This window comes from Zeus faber, assembly GCF_960531495.2.
Source record: "Zeus faber genome assembly, chromosome: 14".
Taxonomy (NCBI): Eukaryota; Metazoa; Chordata; class Actinopteri; order Zeiformes; family Zeidae; genus Zeus; species Zeus faber.
The window spans coordinates 17,991,506-18,007,878 of NC_137200.1; the positions used below are offsets into that span (position 1 = coordinate 17,991,506).

At 42.7% G+C, this 16,373-nt stretch overlaps 2 protein-coding genes across 2 annotated transcripts in view; one reads left to right on the forward strand and one right to left on the reverse strand.

Annotated features, from left to right (window-relative positions):
• Positions 1-2,081: 2,081 nt before the first annotated feature.
• On the forward strand, positions 2,082-3,056 carry LOC307239910 (olfactory receptor 11H6-like; the record flags this gene model as incomplete). The annotated part of the gene is made up of 1 exon (XM_080013487.1): positions 2,082-3,056. One exon carries the CDS (start codon positions 2,082-2,084, stop codon positions 3,054-3,056), a length of 975 nt encoding a protein of 324 aa, XP_079869613.1.
• A 6,708-nt stretch (positions 3,057-9,764) lies between these two features.
• Positions 9,765-16,373, reverse strand: part of ubl3a (ubiquitin-like 3a) — a 31,722-nt gene continuing 25,113 nt past the window's right edge. Inside the window, exons 3-5 of the mRNA XM_080014162.1 lie at positions 13,545-13,631; positions 12,384-12,461; positions 9,765-12,040 (exon numbers count right to left, since the gene is read on the reverse strand). Of these exons, the coding sequence (XP_079870288.1) occupies positions 11,988-12,040; positions 12,384-12,461; positions 13,545-13,631 (218 nt within the window). The 3' untranslated portion in view covers positions 9,765-11,987. The remainder of the gene's footprint in view (positions 12,041-12,383; positions 12,462-13,544; positions 13,632-16,373) is intronic.

Genomic DNA, 16,373 nt, shown 5'->3' on the forward strand with positions numbered 1-16,373 from the left:
ACGTGGACGCACCCGGGGACCAGGTGATAAGTGTCCATTGCTGGTCAGACGATGACGTGTGCATGTTTTTGGTGGGGGTCCTTACTGACGTGAGGTGGAGGAAACCCCATGTGAGCACGGGGAGAAGATGCAAACTCCACACAGAAAGGCTCCTATTTGGGAGATAACCTTTCTGTGTGGAGTTTGTTCTTCCCTGGTGCAGGACAGCATGAGCTACTCATTTGCAATAAAGAAACGGTGCTGTTCAAAGTGTTGACGGTCGGAGTTTGCTCAAAATTTGTTTGTCTAAAATTCTTTTTTTTTTTTGATTTTCACACAAAAAAATTACTTAAAAGACAATTGGCAGACCGCCTGCAGTACCACCGGTTGAAGACCACTGGCCAGTTTAGCCTTTTCTAATAAAAAGTCAGGAACATGACCCAAAACTTGATGTATACTTTGAATATAACTCCTGAATTCCCCGCCCTCCACAGATCAATAAAGTGTGATTTTATGTAAGAGGTGAATGTCAACAGCTAAGACTGTTCTTTAAAGTGACTTTCCATTTTCTCTTCTCGTCCCTTCTTCTGTGGGTGTCGAGCAGAGGGAACCACTCCATTCCAACTTATTGAAGACATAGAGGAAATTCTTTCCAGGTGAACATATTATACTCAAACATGTGTTATGATGACAATAAAGCAGAATATCATAACATAACTTTTTTTTTTTGCTGATTAATGAGATTACTTCAGAAATAGACATGATTAGAAAAATAACTAAACAAAAAGAAATGAATAATATGAAGGCCACAATGTCTGTAAAGGAAGCAAAATATGATCACGTGCATTGCAAAATCTTTTCAAAAGTTCCATCGCCATAGCGATCGATATTTCTGTTTTGGTTCATCTGCGTTGAACTGAGCTGAGTACCCCGGAGACTGAAACTGCACCTGTAAACATTCAGCTTTGTCATTTAATTAGGAGTGGAGAGACCTGCTGACGTCACCATGGAATTAAATGTACCGTTCAAGAGCCTAAAACAAACATGTTGATGTTGAAACATGTAATTATGTGTATATTTGTCACAGCTGCAGAAGATGAAACAAACAAATATCAGTATTTTCACCTAAAGGAATTGTCATCATTCAGTTGTCCATTTGTATCTGCTGAACACAATAATGGTTTACCAAGGGAAAAGGAACCCCTGAGAAAAAAATGTATTGGATGCGGTCTACACAGTTGCATTTGTGCAATTGTCAAACGACTATCAAGGTACTCACAACAGCCCTGTTATCATTTCTCATTTCTTGCACACATAATGCAAATGTTCAATTAAAATGTATCCAACATGTAGGCACTGTTCCATTTTCTACATAAGATGTGAATGATCAAATGGGCAAATTTCCTGTTGAATGGAATTATGGTACAAATGCACTAATATTTCATATATTAATATTATATACCAAATAGAACAACCGACAAATATTGGCAAACATGATGAACTTATGAACCAGCCAATATGTTTAAGTTATGGCTTGGTTGTTGCACTTTGGTTGTTGCACTGTTGCGCTCAATCTAGTGTCTAAATTGTTTTATTAAGTTTGAAAATTGAAAAATAACAACAAATAAATAAAAAAGGGGTTGAAAAAAACACAATTAACGCAATAGGCTTAAGTCAATGTCCATATGTGTGGTTTATGTGCTTGCTGATGTTGATAATATGAATAATAATAACAATTATGATAATATGATATATAATCATAATCATAATAACCATAATAACCATAATTATAATAATAATAATAATAATAATAATAATAATAATAATAATAATAATAATAATAATAATACACATTATAATCATAATCATAACAATCATAATGGAATTCTTAATTGTAGTCTGCTGACACGTGCATCCATTTGGAAAAATTGTGTAACTACATTACACATTACTACTGCTGCTGGCCTCACGTGACCCCACCTTACAGCAGCTCCTTATATATTGTGTCAGGCAGATGCACTTCACAAAAAGAATGTCAGCGTCAGGAGTATCATGACCACCAGAGGTTTGAAGTATCCCAGATCGAGCCCACTTGTTTGAAGATGTCTTTGTCAAACATGTCCGGGCCAAGCGTGGCAGAGTTCGTCATCACAGGCTTTGACCACCTGCCCCACCAGAGCGCACTGGGGCTCGTCATCCTCCTCACCTACTGCCTGGTCCTGCTCTGCTGCGGCACCAACATCTGCGTCATCGCCTCCAACAGGCGCCTGCACTGCCCCATGTACCTGCTGATCTGCAACCTTGCCACGGTGGACGTCATGTTCACCACCAGCGCCAGCACCACGATGATCTCAGCGTTGCTGGCCAAGGACAAAATCATCTCCTACCACTCGTGCATTTCGCGCATGTACTTCTACCACCTGGGAGACATCACCGAGGCCCTGGCTCTCTCCCTCATGGCGCTGGACCGCACCATCGCCATCAGCACACCTCTCAGATACACCAGCATCATAACTAACCTCCGCATTTTCACGTTGATCATCATCTCTTGGTTCATAGGATTTGGCTGCATGGGCAAAGTGGCGTCCATCGCTGACCAGCTGCCGTACTGCCAGCCTATCATCAAATATGTGTTTTGTGACTATGCATCGTTGATCAGGGCGGCATGTGTCGACCCCGAGCCTTACTTTTACATCCCCAGTGTCCTGGCAGTGTGGCTGATCATGGGGCAACTCCCCCTGATCCTGCTGTCATACGCCAAGGCCGTCTACGCGGTGTTGAAGCTTCCACACAACGAGAGCAAGTGTCAGGTGTTCACCACGGTCGGGTGCCATTTCATCCCAGTGGCCTCGTATTTCTCTCCCAAGCTCGTTTCTGTGCTTTTGACCAGAGTAGGAGTGAGGATGAACCTGACTGAGAGGAACGCCCTGCTGATCGTGGCTACAATGGTACCACCGCTCATCAACCCCACGGTCTACTGTCTGCGGACTAAGGAGATCAAGGCCGTGCTGTTGAATATACTGCACAGGCATGTCGTTGCACGGATTAAGGAATGGAAGTCCGTCCGCCCCCCGTAACACCTGATTGATCCTGATCAATCTTGCAGCCTTGGGAAGTTACAGAAGTTCAAGGATCAACAGGAAGATTTGCAACAGAAACTATTCCTTTCTATTCTATTTGATCAGATGCTGAATGCCGACATCCACAGAATATTAAAATAAATTAAATATTAATTTCATGCATTTTTTTATTTGCAGTCCCAGTTCGTTGTCCTACTGTATACTATACTATAGGGTTTGTCCAATTTTTTTTTTGTTTTGTTTTTGTGCAACTCAAATTGATGCTGCTATGAAGCTTGTTCTGAAGTTCTCTTTTTTCTCAGGTTTTTGAGATTTGAATAAATGGATTTTTATAAAATGACTAACATGTAGTACATACTCCACACAACACACTCCACATAAATAATACAGGACAAACATAAGGAAAACATAAGAAAAAACATATTTTCATCATCATTAGACTACCTGAGCTTAACCATATCATTATTTTTTGCAATGACAGCAGTGGATAGAGTACTCAAATGTTATACTATCTTAAAACAATTTATGTAATAAAAATGTAATGAACTGATATACTGTAACTGATATAGTGTATGTATTGTACTGTATATAGTATGTATTACAAAAAGCAACTTGTGTAGGAGTTATAAAATATTGAGTCATAATAATCAATAGAAAAGAGTCGATCGAGTGTACTGCAAGTTAAGGATGGGTTAAGGGATGTTTAGAGTCTTTATGTACTGTAGAAACTGAAACACAATGAACAAACCAAATACACATATGCAAGTAAGTCATAACAATGTGATAACAAATGCACCAGACTATATGTAAAATCATAGCAGGCAACTAGTAGATGAAGCACCGCATGTAGCAATCAGCCTAATGCCGTTAATTTTCTTTTCAAATACAGAGCAACCAGGGGCGGATTTGTGGTTTGTGATTTGGGGGCCCAAGGCAAACACAGGTATGAGTGACTCTTCCTTCCTGATAAACAAGTGATGGCTGTTTTCATTTCATATCTTACCAAAAGGTTTCACTGCAAGTCAATGTTAATGGCTTGTAGCGATTGAATCACTATAAAGTGCGTACTATATAAATATAAAGCTTAGCTCTGCCTGGATATGGCAACAGTTTGTAAATCACCTTTTTCTGGGGGTTTTTTCATGTGTTTTTTATGTGAACTTGTCTATGTTAACTCAAACAACTAAAAAAAAATCCTGATTAATAGTGCATGATATTACTGTGGTGTGATTAAACACACTTTTTAAATTAACTAAAATATGACCCTAAAACAATATTTTTCTTTTTAGAAAAGCTTGAGTTTTGGCCATACTATAATTTGATCATTGAGAACAGAAAAACTAAATAATAATCTTTTTCAAAATGTATTTAATGGCATTTTCACCATAAACAAGCCGCTGTCCTTCTCCTCTTCCTTTCCACTGAGCCACTTGCTAAGACAAGCAAGCCTGTTTACATAAAATGCTTTACTAAAATAAGGAAAACAATAAGATACAAAAATCATAAATGAATAAACTAAATAAATAACAAAGGGTATAGTCCAAAGGGAGAGTTGAAGGAGGTTGCATTACGTCCCCCAGTCCACCATCAACGATGACAGCCGTTTTACTTGCAATCAAGACTCCTAGTCTATAATGTCTCCATATGTATTTTCACCTGCCCTTAGACTGAGCCAGGGGAGTGGAGTGCCTTCCACACCAAGCCACTTTGTTTTGGTGTCTGCTGTTTTGGAGTTTATTTTCAGGCGGACTCCCACTCCTACAATAAAATAATGATATGTATACCATTAAGTTACCTTTTATCAAATATATGAAGGTACTTCCTTCTACAAATTGTTAATGGAACTGATTTTAATCAACATTTAACAAATACATAATAAAAATACACCAATTTACCTACCTACTGACTACGAAACTGCACTATAAACTAAGTACCTACTAATTAACAGACTGCACTATAACCGAAGTACCTACTAACTATGAAACTGCACTATAAACTAATACCTACTAACTATGAAACTGCACTATAAACTAATACCTACTAACTACGAAACTGCACTATAAACTAAGTACCTACTAACTGTCATACTACACTTTAAACTGAAGTGTCTGGAATGGTTGGCATCCCAAGAAAGTACCCATTGTATAAGATAATTACTAACAGACAGTGCCAGGGGTCCCAAGTGAGAGAGCACATTGCCAGGGGTCCCGGTGATAAGGGAGGTGGAATGTGCTTGGATGTATGTCGGACAGGGGCTGACCTGTGACCTATGTAGGGGAACCAGATGGGCAACGCTGTCTCTGGACAAGCATAAAAGCACACTCCCTAGTTCCATCCGGACACTTCCGGCTTTGTTCTCTCCTGGGTGAACAATGGCAAGTCTGCTCTGATGCTGTTTTTTTGTAATAAACCTATTATTTTAATCAAGTCAGCATCAGCGGTCACTCCTTCTTCATCAACACATCAAAATTATCAAGAAACTTCAAAACAAAGTACCTATTAACTACGAAACTGCACTAAAAACCAAGTACCTATTAACTACGAAACTGCACTATAAACTAATACCTACTAACTACGAAACTGCACTATAAACTAATACATACTAACTGCAAACTAAGTACCTACTAACTACGAAACTGCACTATAAACTTATACATTCTAACTGCCATACTACACTACAAACGAAGTACCTCCTAACTTCTATACTACACCACAAACTAAGTACCTTCTAACTGCCATACTACACTATAAACGAAGTACCTGCTAACTTCTATACTACACCACAAACTAAGTACCTTCTAACTGCCATACTACACTATAAACGAAGTACCTGCTAACTTCTATACTACACCACAAACTAAGTACCTTCTAACTGCCATACTACACTATAAGCAAAGTTTTCTATTGTCTTGTCTTCCTTTGGACCTGACCTTCCTCTACCTGCAGTTCTTCACCTGTCCAGCAGGTGTCCTCAGCGCTCCTTCCTGCCGGCCTTCATGTTGCCTCCTCATGTGTTTTCCCCGCTCACTTTGTCGCGTCTGACTTATTGCATAGTTCTACTCTCCCAGACTGTAAGCAGTCATTCAATTTGTCGAACCAGGTTTCAGACCACATTCCACCAGGTTCGTCTAATTGAGAATGTAAGATCTTTTACAAGAGAGTGTGAGAGAAAAATGCTTACGATCATTTATTTTGAATGAGGACAAAGGCCTCTACCTCCAGAGGGGGAGTTTTTTTTAAAACATTTTCTCTGTTTTCCTTGGAAAACATCCTATATCTTGAATATTCTCCGTTTTGTTTTCTTGTAGCGGGCGGATTAACCTGACCGATCATTGCAGAAGAATTTCTTCCACAAGAGACCCGGCCAAGAAAGCAGAGGACAATCAAGTGAAGGTCTAGGGAGGTAAAACAATTACAATCGTCAGCTTCATTGCCCATACTGTTAACCCTCTCTTTCGTAATTCGTCCCAATCTGAAGGGCCGGAGAACTGAAACTCTGTTCGTATCTCATGTACTTCCATAACGCAAAAAAGCACAGCCATTTCAGCGTAAGCCCATAGATATTAATTTGATTATATTTATTTGAGCTACCTTGACCTAGTATGGCCTTTTAAATGCAGCAATGATTTTGCCTCCTCACCGCTGCAGATGCTAGAGGGCCAGCCCACGCTCAAATAGAGGGAACAACGATGAGCGCGAGCTTTAGAGTGGCAAACAGCGGAGCACCCCGGTGCAAAGTGTCCAGCAAACGTACTGGCGCTATCGGTTGTCTTCTTTGTGTTGAGTGTTTAGGCATCGAGGAAAGTCGACCTTCTTTAACCTTACCTGCATCTCCCTCCATGTCCCGCACCAGCCTTCCGGCGTGGAAGGTTGCCGTCGTCTTCCTCGTACATCCGCAGCATCGTCTCTGCGCCGTAAGCCATTACGTTCCCTAATCGATCATTTGTAATAAACAAAACGCCGTACGTCACTTAACTCCCGCTCCATCTTTCATCCATCAATATCGTCTTGGCTTCATTGTTTGTTATAGGTGGGTTTGAGTCAAGATGGACTGATGGACAAGTTTTGTGCCACAAGATGGCAGCATCGACTAAGGTCTTTTCTTTCTCACAGGCTCCCTGGTAAACGTGACAGACGGTCGAAGCGTTTGCGTGACGTGTGTGTCACATAAATATGGTACAAAATTAACCAAAGTTAAAAAAAAAAAAAAAAAAGGACAAGCAGCGTGTGCACTTTCACGAAGCAAAGTGGGACAACAGAACGTTCTCGACGGAAGCTGCTCCCGGTTTACCGTCTCCGCCAAGAGCTGTATTGTCCAAACAACAACCAAAGAAATGAACCTCTTGAAAACCATGTTGTTGGCTGTAGTGGACATAATCTACCCATATAAATGTAAATAGTGTTTCTGTGAGACCGTGAAAGCAGGCAAAAGGGAAACTCGACTGTAGGTGTTGCAGGCAAGGTCTGAAGCCATCCTCCAAACAGTAATCCATCTGTGTTAAGAGACTGGCCTATTGTCCACGTCCAAGCCTCAAGGGTGAGTGGTTTAAGGTCTCTCTCAGACACACACACACACACACACACACACACACACACGCGCGCTTGCACACGCACACACACACACACACACACACACACACACACACGCGCTTGCACACGCACACACACACACACACACACACACACACACACACACACAAACACAAATGAAATGTCTTGATTCCATGGTACTATAAGAAACCGTGCTCCACCGGGTCTACTCTCAGCAAGTGTGTGTGCGTGTGTGTGCGTGTGCATGTGTGTGTGTGTGTGTAATAGAATAGCTGTATTCATGTCTAACTGGCCCAACACTAACGCTACTGTGTAAGAGAAAGTAAGCCGTGAGGAGAGGAGGATGCACGTTGGAAGTACAGGACGAAGCCCGCTTCACACCGACAAACGACACTGACAGACGGGAGGTGCATTCAAATCTTCCGCGTTTAAATTTTCCAACTCATGTGACAGGTTTCAGTCCTACAAATTTCCAAGTTTTTCCATTGAAACTGGGCGTAAAGCAAAGTAAATACACCGATCAGCCACAACATTAAAACCACAGACAGGTGAAGTGAATAACATGGATCATCTCATTCCAATGACACCTGTGAAGGGGTGGGATATATTAGGCAGCAAGTGAACAGTCAGTTGTTGAAGTTTATGTGTTGGAAGCAGGAAAAATGGGCAAGCGTAAGGATCTGAGCCACTTTGACAAGGACCAAATTGTGATGACTAGACGACTGGGTCAGAGCATCTCCAAAACGGCAGGTCTTGTGGGGTGTTCCCGGTTTGCAGTGGTTAGTACCTACTAAAAGTGGTCCAAGGAAGGACAACCGGTGAACTAGCAACAGGGTCATGGGCTCCCATGAGCTCATTGATGACCGTGGGGAGCAAAGTCTAGCCCCTCTGGTCCGATCCCACAGAAGAGCTACTGTTGCACAAATTTTGCTGAAAAGTTAATGCTGCTATGATAGAAAGGTGTCAGAACACACAGTGCATCACAGCTTGCTGCGTATGGGGTTGGGTAGCCATAGACGGTTCAGCGTGTCCATGCTGACCCCTGTCCACCGCCGAGAGCGCCTACAATGGGCACGTGAGGGTCAGAACTGGACCAGGGAGCAATGGAAGAAGGTGGCCTGGTCTGATGAATCACGTTTTCTTTTACAAAGTGGATGGCCGGGTGCATGTGCATTGTTTACCTGGGGAAGAGATGGCACCAGGATGGGAAGGAGGCAAGCCAGCGAAGGCAGTGTGATGCTCTGGGCAATGTTCTGCTGGGAAACCTTGGGTCCTGGCATTCTTGTGGATGTTACTTTAACACGTACCACCTGCCTGAACATTGTTGCAGACCAAGTACACGGTAACGGTAACGGTATTCCCTGATGGCAGTGGCCTCTTTCAGCAGGATAATGCACCCTGCCACACTGCAAAAATTGTTCATGAATTTGTTTGAGGAACATGACAAAGAGTTCAAGCTGTTGACTTGGCCTCCGAATTCCCCAGATCTCAATCTGATGGAGCATCGGTGGGATGTGCTGGAACAACAAGCCCGATCCATGGGAGCCCCACCTCGCAACTTGCAGGACTCATAAGATCTGCTGCCAACGTCTTGGTGGCCGATACCACAGGACACCTTCAGCGGTCTTGTGGAGTCCATGCCTCCACGGGTCAGAGCTGTTTTGACGGCACGAGGAGTATTTTGTGTATTTTTTATTTTTTTTCACACTATGCAACGCTATATAAAAGGCCTCTTAACTCTCATTCAGGGAAGATGGTGTACTTGCTGTTGTACTGGAAAAAAATGTCCCCCGCCATATTATGTGATGTGAAACTCAGACGCCGTTCATCCGGCAGCCACTACTGTCAGATACGTTTTTTTAGATCCGGTGTGAATCCAGCTTCAGAATAAGGACCATTTTACTGGAGGTGGGGCCGTGATTCTCTCCTCAACCGACTCAAAACGGCGCTCCTATCGGCGAACCTCTTAGAACAAAACCACAACTCAAATTTATGTTTTGTTTTGGCCACAAGCTTATTTCTCATTGATCAACACATTACTGCACGTTATAGGCTGTTCAACATCACCTTGGCTCGGAAAAAGTGATTATTTTCCAAAACAATTTGAAGTCAGCACATTCACTGAACATAATGACCATGCAACGTGGAGCACTTCAATAATTTTTATTATTTCGTTTACAGATGTATTTCCATTTGAAGTTTGGAAGGGGGAGGGGGAGCATTAGTGCAATTTACAGTTGGTTTCGAAAAGATTTATCTCTGTACAGATTTGAACCCTGATCAATATAAACAATATTCTTAAGACCTTAAGTTCTGTTACAAAGCAATTTCTTAAAGCGACCAAAAAAAAACAAACAAAAAAAAAAAAAAGGAGTCGGATTACATTAAATTATGAATAACAATATCAAATAAAACAAGCACAGAAAGAGAGAGAGAGAGAGAGAGCGAGAGAATAAAAATAGTCCGTCAGTAATTAGGGAGGTGAACAGTGTGAACTGGCTGAGGTTAACCATCTAACACAACCTTAGACTAAAGCACTAACATACTGCATGTCAACAAGATCTAGAGTCGCCGTTGTCTAATATAAGATTCATATTCAAATATATTCTACACACGTCGCCTTGGTTCAGAAAAACATTTATTCCATTTGGAAAAATATAAAATAAAATAATAAACTATTATTGACATTTTTTTGTTGTTGTAAATTTTCCCATTTAAAAATCTGAATGAGCACATGCTTCGATTGCGCAAATGCGTGTTATAATATCAACGGCGAGGGGAGGAGGAGGGGGAGGAGGAGGAGGAGGAGGAGGAGGGAAAATTCTGAAATTAAAGAGGGGGGCGCGAGGGAAGAATCGAGATGAATAAAACGAGGGATGTCGTCAGCGAGTTCATTTCCCAGCTTGGAACTCGCAAACGCCGGTGGGGGAGGGATCCGGCGCGACGAACAACACTGCGTTTTCAGGGGGGGGGGGGGGGGGGGGGGTCTAAAGGAAAAAAAGGATGGGGACGGATGGGTGATAATCGCAACACTGGTCAGGTGGGGTAGTAGGTGGTCGACTGTCAAAACACAGTCACAAATGTCGCGGACAAACAAAAGAGCAAAGAACAACAACGACACCGCCACGCCGGCCGTGTGCCTATTCGTTTGTTTTTGTGTCTTTCTCCCTTTTATTTGGACGTGTTATCGGGTGCACCGCTTCTGAGTTCCTCCCGCTGGCTTTTTCGAGGTCGCCCCTCGACAAACGCCCCCTCCATACTTTCCGAACGTCACCGAAACGAATTCTACGCTCGCACCAAAGGAGCCCGCTTCACCCCCAACGCGACAAACGACCAGAACAAAACCCAAAAGGTCTGTTCATTCCTGTGGAGAGTCGGATTCCCGCGCGTGCAAAAGTGCAAAAAAGAGTTTTCCGGGTCCTATCTGGGGCGCTCCGTTAAACTATCTATAATAAATCTCTTCCTATACGAGTGAATTGTGTGTATTTTCGATTTTATTTATTTATTTTTTCGCACTTTGCCATCGCATTAGGAAGGGGGTTTCAAACTCTCGTTCATGGAGCACGGTGAACGTCCAGCTGAGCAAAACTACTCGCCGTCGTTCCTGGAAAGAAAAGTTCTCACATTTTTCCGACGCAGCTCATCCGACTGCCACGGGGATCGGAAGGGGGGGAGGCGGGGGGATCCGACTTTCGGATGCCATTGCAAATTCGATGTAAGGCAAGCTCGAAGCTGCGTCCGCCGAGGGAGATCACAACAAGCGCATACCGTGTAGTTGGGTGTGTAGATCGTGTGTGTGTGTGTGTGTGTGTGTGTGTGTGTGTGTGTGTGTGTAAGAGATGAGACGTTAGTGGTTAAAACTCTCGGCGGTTTAACATCGGAGAAAAAGGCCACGCGCAGAGGGAAGCTCGGACGACGACAGCATGAGTCAGTCCGGTGTGACTGTGTGTGTGTGTGTGTGTGTGTTTCTACGGAAGAAGGCCGGGAACAAAAAGTCGCCGTTGAAAACGAAAGAAAACAATCGACATGCAAGAGTTTTGAGTTTGACGATCCGGCCCCCTCCCTCGAATCCTCCGTGATGATAATGAATCAAGTACGACAAAAGGAATCACTGCCATCGCTGATCAATATACTTCCATATCAACTCAATCGACTGTGTCCTGGATCAGCCTCCGTCGACTTTCTCATAGTGTGCGTGTGCGTGCGTGTGTGTGGGTTTGTGTGTGTTTGTGTGTGTGTGTGTGTGTGTGTGGCTGTGTATCCACATTGTGGACAGGCCCAAGGACATTAAGGGGCAAGCTCATCAGGCCCACGACGGCAAGAAGGAGGAGGAGGAGGAGGAGGAGGTGGAGGAGGATGGGGTTGGTGGGGGTGGAGTTACAGGATGACACAGCAGTTGCTCTCCCCTGTCTTCTCCCTGTTCCGCTGACCTGTGAACACACACACACACACACACACACACACACACACACACACACGCGCGCGCGCGCGCGCACACACACACACACACACACACACAAGACGCATTTAGAAAAATAATACAGAGAAATCATAGAATAAATGGACGGATGAATAGACGGATCGATAGATTCTGATATCATAATGCCAAGCAGCGCATTCAATACAACATACTGTATCCGGACAAACCGGGCAAACTATCGCCTGAGGGAAGAATCGCGCATTGAGGTGAATAAAACGGCGGCGGCTTTGCAGCGTTCAGAGCTGTTTGGCGCGTGAAAGGCCTCGTGATGGGGGACAGTGCGAGGCGGTTACCTTGGGAATTTGGCTCCGGCAGTCTCTCTCTGGCGACTAGATGCATCACAGAGGTCTTCCCCAAGGGCAGTTTAAGAACTGGCGGCAGAAAGAGAGGGACAGACGGACAGACAGACAGACAGACAGACAGACAGACAGACAGATAGATCGATTAGATAACATTAATATGACGTTACTGAGATGCAGTTGTCAACAATATATTACAAATTACAGCTACAGGAAAGTAACAGTAGGCAGTTATATATTTGGCTATTTTTATTTTATTTTCATTATTTTAATATAATTAAATTCTTAGTTTTTCCGATTTTTTGAAACTGCTTTGAAAGTTTTTTTTTTCCGTTTTCTTTTAACGCTTACTGTCTGTAGAGAAACCCGCCGATCCTCACCGCGACAAATTCCTCGTACATGAAAATGGAACGGGCTCGGTCTGATTCTGATTCTGCGCTGACGGTCACAGATCATGGATATCGACCGAGGCGTGAATTCATAAAACATGTCCACAAATGTGTGCGTTAAATAAAACCTCGTACAGTATGTACTAAAAAAGCCACGGTGCGCGACGGCGAGGTGCGAAGCCCTGTGTGTAAAGGTGTAAATCCTCCGCAGCCCGGGTGTGCTCAGAACAATTCCGTCCGGAAGAGTTTGCGCCTGGCTTCCCCCTGCATGAATGGGGTACGCCAACCTGCAGGTTGCCCTTTAAAGAGGTGGGCGAACACGCAAAAAACCCAATGTAAGAGAATCACCGGGATCGGGAACCCCCGTGGGGTTAAAAATCCCTCAAAATCCAGCGAGGAGCAAAACGGGTCCTTCCCCAAAAGGAAAACCAAAGCCGGCTTCCTCACTCCGTTTTCTTTTTCTTTTTCTTTTTTCGACGCGCACCGCTCCTTGTTTGTTTTTCTCCTTCTGTCTCGGCCCCCGCCCTCTACTCCAAACGCGCCCCCCCCCCCCATCTTTCCCCGACAGCTCTCTTTCCTCCTTTTTTCCCCCCGCCGTTTCCTCTCTCCGTCAAAGCGGGCTTGTCCGCAAGCACTGAGGTGCTCTGTTGAACGCCGGGGGAATTTTTCCAGCGTGCGACGATGTGCGTTTCGTCCTCGCAGGTGCACGTGTTGTTTTTTTTGCGTCCCGCGCAGCGCGAGCGGTGGCTCCGTGGGTCTTTCGTACCTCCTAGCGTTACGTTGCCGTGCAGAAAGCGACCCTGGTAGATCAGCCTCAGAATGCCGGGACTGCTGACCTGCTCCTCTTCCCAACCTGTGGGGAAGTCAGAGGGAGAGAGAGAAGTAGAGAGAGAGAGAGAGAGAGAGAGAGAGAGAGAGAGAGAGAGAGAGAGGGAGAGAGAGAGAAAGAGAAAATCTACTTAAATATAAAAAAGCTCAATTGCGGCAACTTAACACATCGCAACCTGCCAGTGACTGTACAACTCACCTACACACCTTTATGTGCACTGTTCTTCACTGTGTGTTTTTTTATTATTATCATCATTATTTTATTATTAGGGGCTGGACTCCTTATAATGTGCATTTGGGGCAGTCCCGACATGCCGTCGTCCAAGTTTGATCCATATCGGTCCATTATTGTGGAATCATTTGATAAAAAACTGTATTTCTTTATCATCGCTGCAATGCGCGCGCAGGCCACATGATAGCATTGCAGTCTAGTGACTGGTCAACATCCGGGTCCTCACCAAGATGGTGGTATGTACTGATGGGACTGACGTCAGAACTTCATGGATGTTATGGATCCTACGAACCCACAGACAATTTAAATAATATGTGTATTCAGGGCAGTTCGATTCCATTACGTATTTACGCCACTGCTCTACACGCTTTACGAATTATCAGTCTTATAGAAATATAAAACAAATGGTCGCATAGCAGATATTTTGAATGAAAGTGTTTAATAAAAATGTCAAATTGTAAGTAAATTCTTGGTGGTGCTGTGCCCGCATGTGCCGACCTTCTTGTTTGGACGTTATTTATATATAGCCTGAAGAAGACTGAATTCACGTGAAGAAAGTCCTATTTTGATTGAAAGATTTGTACTAGTGGTCGACCGATTAATTGGTCGCCCGACTAATTAGGCCGACATTCGCGCATTTTGAGATAATCGGCATCGGCCTACACCTGCGCTCACGAGGCCGACAAACAAAAAATGTCTCCGCTACCGTTTTCGAAAGAAAACAGCAAGAGTCCTGAAATTTTCTCCACCAGATGTTCCCGTGGCCCTTTTCCTGTGTTTTTATTTTAGATCTTTTTTTTTTTGTGAGTTTCCTAAGGTGTATGAAACAACATTTTTGAACACAACTGAGTTAACGGGCCGTCCTGTTCCGTCCCGTTACAATAAAAACCCTGTGTCTCCCGCGTCACGTCACATCGTCTCCCTGTTGCTTTCCATTGCTATGGGACCTAATCTTTTAAAAACAAGATGTTTTTGTGTAAAAACTTTACTTGTAAATAATAAATCCTGCACTCTTGTAATGTGGACACCATTTCCTGACCAGACTTCAATATGACGCTTTTTATAATATTTTTTTTTTTTTGCGTTTATCATTTTTTTTAAGTTTAGTTTTTGGATTACCTGTGGACATTTATAATAAGTGCACTGCAGACACAATGCAGACAATAACATAAGTGTTAAATACATGTTAATTTCAGTTCAGCAATTTTGTGTCTCATTTGTTATAATCATTGTTGCATTTTATCAGATGCAAAAAGAAAAAAAACATGATATTGCCATTATATATATATCGGCCATCAGCCACCCCTCTCTCTAAACATCGGCATCGGCCATTGAAAAACATGTATGCATACATGCATGTTTTTCATATAAGCCTGAAGTAGGGCACATAAGCCCTACTTCAGAATAATAACCGCCGTTAGGTGCGGCGTGGGAAACTTCATAGAATGACACTGTAAACAGGCCAGAACAAATGAACTTCTGCAGTCACAAAACCAACCGGAACAGAGAGCCAGAGCACACTCGTCCATTGAACTTTAAACAATGGCCGACTACCCTATTTATTATGATTATTATTATTATTATTATTATTATTATTATTATTATTATTTAAAAATGTCTTATTTTATTTTCTATATTATTTTTATTTATATTATAATTTATATTTTTTGTCTAAATTAATTCATGTCTACTTCACTTGAGATTATTATTACTGCTGTCTTCATTCATGTCATTATTATTATTATTATTATTATTATTTATCCATTTACTTAATAATTTAATTATTGTCAAAATATCTTTACTTCATTTTATATTTATATTGAATATGTAAATGGATATATAATATATGTAAATATATGTAATATCTGTAATATTATTGTTGTGCTTTGGCAATGTCAGAATTCTTGTCATGCAAATAAAGCAAGATTAATTGAATTGAACTGAATTGAGAGGGAGACCCATATCGCCCCTCTCCCTCTACCAGCGCTTCATCCTTTACAGTATCTATGTTTTTCTCTTCTTTCTTCTGAGCGATATCTCTCACTTCATCCATCCCTCGTCCCACGTTTCCTGGTGTTACGGCGCTCTTATCTAACTCCCGCACAACGGCACTGTCATGATCCCAACTCTGTCATCATCGTCATTATCACAGTCATCGTCACCATTATCTTCACAAAGCCTGCGTGCTAATGTAGTTGCTTGCCAAGCTACATCGAATGTGGAACCTTCATTGTGCTAAAGAGAACGATGAAAGACCAAATGGTAGAATGCATGAGAATAAAAGCAGAATGTGAGAAGAGACTAAAAATAGGACATATAGGCAGCAATGAACATGAACGGCAGCAAACGGCCCAGGCCGATTGCACCACCTACTAGTGCAAATGTTTCAAGTTTGCACTCGCAATGAGAATATTAGGTCATTAAAACCACCACTAATAACCACTAATATTGTGTAGCTCCCCCTCGTGTCGACAAAACAGCTCTGACCCGTGGAGGCATGGACTCCACAAGACCTCTGAAGGTGTGGTATCTGGC